The sequence below is a fragment of the Aptenodytes forsteri genome, unplaced genomic scaffold (genome assembly GCF_000699145.1).
Source record: "Aptenodytes forsteri isolate BGI_AS27 unplaced genomic scaffold, ASM69914v1 Scaffold118, whole genome shotgun sequence".
NCBI classification, from domain to species: Eukaryota; Metazoa; Chordata; class Aves; order Sphenisciformes; family Spheniscidae; genus Aptenodytes; species Aptenodytes forsteri.
In genome coordinates, this window is record NW_008795859.1 from 616593 (window position 1) to 618780 (window position 2188).

Genomic DNA, 2188 nt, shown 5'->3' on the forward strand with positions numbered 1-2188 from the left:
GCAGCAGCCGCAGGGTGTTTGCTGCGGATGTGCTCTTGCAGCACCCTTCCTGCAGCTGCACCTCCTGCCTGCTGCCATGCCGGTGCTTGCGGTTAGGGCAGGATATTTCCCAGCCGATGCAGCACCACGCAGCCGGGACAATGCCCGATGGCCCCCACAGCCCCCCGAGAGCTCCTCGGCCGCAGGCTGCTGCCCTGGGGACGTTGGTGCCGAGAGAAGGGCCCTGGCACGAGGGCTCTGCAAATGCATTGAGCCAGGCCCTCGCCCCCCTCCTCCTCTTCCTCCTCCTTGCGTGCGAAGGCCGTTTCCCAGTGTTGGGGTACGTCCATGTCCCCTCTCAGGGCACCATGACCTGCTCCCCCCATCCCGTTCGTGCCCACACTGTGCCCGGGGGGGGCTGGCAGCCCTGGCACCAGGTTTGCTGTCACTTCTGCTTTTGGAGTGGTGCAAGTCCCAGCATGCAGCTCGGCGGAGCCGCCGGTGGGGCCAAGCTGGCGGGGGGGCTCCCACAAGGGCACCCAGCATGCCGAGGAGGGGCAGGAGTCCCCTTTTTGGCGTGCACCCCACGTCCCGGCTGCCCTCGCTGGTGGGTGCATGCAGCCCCTGGCCCTCGGTGGCCCCGCTCCCGGTGTGACGAAAAAAAAAACCCAACACCACCCCCCACCCGCTCTTCTGTGCCCGCCTTTCCTTCCCCGCCTGGGCGGGAGGCGCAGGCGGCCCCTGACACCCCTTGGGTTTCGGTGGTTGCCCGGCCCCAGGGCTGCGGGCTGCGGGTCCCCCCCCGCCCCGCCGTGCCGGCACAGCTGGGCCCTTGCTGGTCATGCCTGCTGGTGCTGCAGCTTGGGGTCCCCCGGCGTCCCCTGGCAGAGGTGAGCCCTGGTGGGGGGGGGTGCCAGATTGGGGCTCTGCCCCGGGGATGGTGTGAGTGCAAAGGGGTTGCTTGGGGTCCCCCTTGGGGCGTGCACAGGTCCCCAGGGGGTGCCACGGTCTGTGCGGTGCTGGTCCCTGGGGTTTTTAGGAGGCGGGTGGGCGCTTTGGGGGCGTGGGAGCCTCCCAGGGATGCTCGGCGCTGGGGGAGCATTGACTGGTGTTTGGATGCTGTTGGGTGTGGGGACACAGGGGCATCACTGGCCTCCACCCACTGAGGCTGCTGGGGGGCCATTGGTGTAACGAGGCGGGGATTTGGGGTGGGTTTGGGGCTGGTTTGCCTCTCCTGCTGCTCCAGCACAGATGCACAGGCACATAGTCGCCTCGGCCCGGGAGCCCCATGCCAGCCTGGCTGGTGGAGGGGGAAGATGGGCACCCCAGGGGAGTCAATTGAAATGTGTGCGACATCCCTGCGGTTTCATTTCTGCACAGGGAGTCATCCTGCAACTGCCTGTCCTGCAGCAGCCGTCTCCATCGCGGCTCGTTTCCCATTTCCAGACACTCAACTTCCTTTTCAAAACTTTCTTTGCAAGCGGAGCTGGCAGGGCCAAGCTCCCGCAGGTGGAGGCAGCTCGGCTCTGCCAACCATGGCTGGAGGAGGTCGCTTATCAGATCCTCCAGGCCCCCAAAACACAGGGCCCCTCTCCGGGAGGGGAGGAGGATGCTCCGCTTATGTGCAATCCCTCCTTGGGGCCTTTTCCAGCCTGAACGATGGAGCTCAGCATCCTCTCGCAGGGAGCAGGGCCCTGATTTCATCTGCCCCCTCTGTTCCCCCCAACAGGTCCCATGGCGCCGTGCTGGGCCGTGCTGGTGATGCTGGTGCTGGTGCTGAGCACCCTGCAGGCATGCGGGGCCGTGCCGCCTCCGGAGCCGGGGCAGCACCGCGGCGTGCAGTGGGTCTGGGGGGCAGCCGGGCAGGCACAGGCTGAGCCCCTGCCGCTCTCCCGCAGGAAGAGGGCCGACAGCAGGCAGCAGCCCGGCATCACCACTGCCATGCCGGGGCACAGCCATGCTGCCACTGCAATGCCCAGCAGCAACGACACTGATTCCCCTGAGCCCGATCTGCTGCTGGGCTCTGAACCACCACCAGCACCCAGCACCAACACCAGCCTGCACCGGGCACTTGCAGTGCCGACCACAGCCGATCCCCTGGACGAGACCGATTCCCCCGAACCCGACCTGCTGCTGAGCTCTGAGTTGCCGGCAGCGCCCAGCACCAACACCGGCCTGCACCGGGCACTCGCAGTGCCGACAACAGCCG

The 2188-nt window shown here is 67.2% G+C and overlaps 1 protein-coding gene across 1 annotated transcript in view; it reads left to right on the forward strand.

The window, feature by feature from the left end:
* Positions 1 to 1713: 1713 nt before the first annotated feature.
* SELPLG (selectin P ligand) overlaps positions 1714 to 2188 on the forward strand; it is a 9453-nt gene continuing 8978 nt past the window's right edge. The window contains exon 1 of the mRNA XM_009283949.1: positions 1714 to 2152. Within this exon, the coding sequence (XP_009282224.1) occupies positions 1714 to 2152 (439 nt within the window). The remainder of the gene's footprint in view (positions 2153 to 2188) is intronic.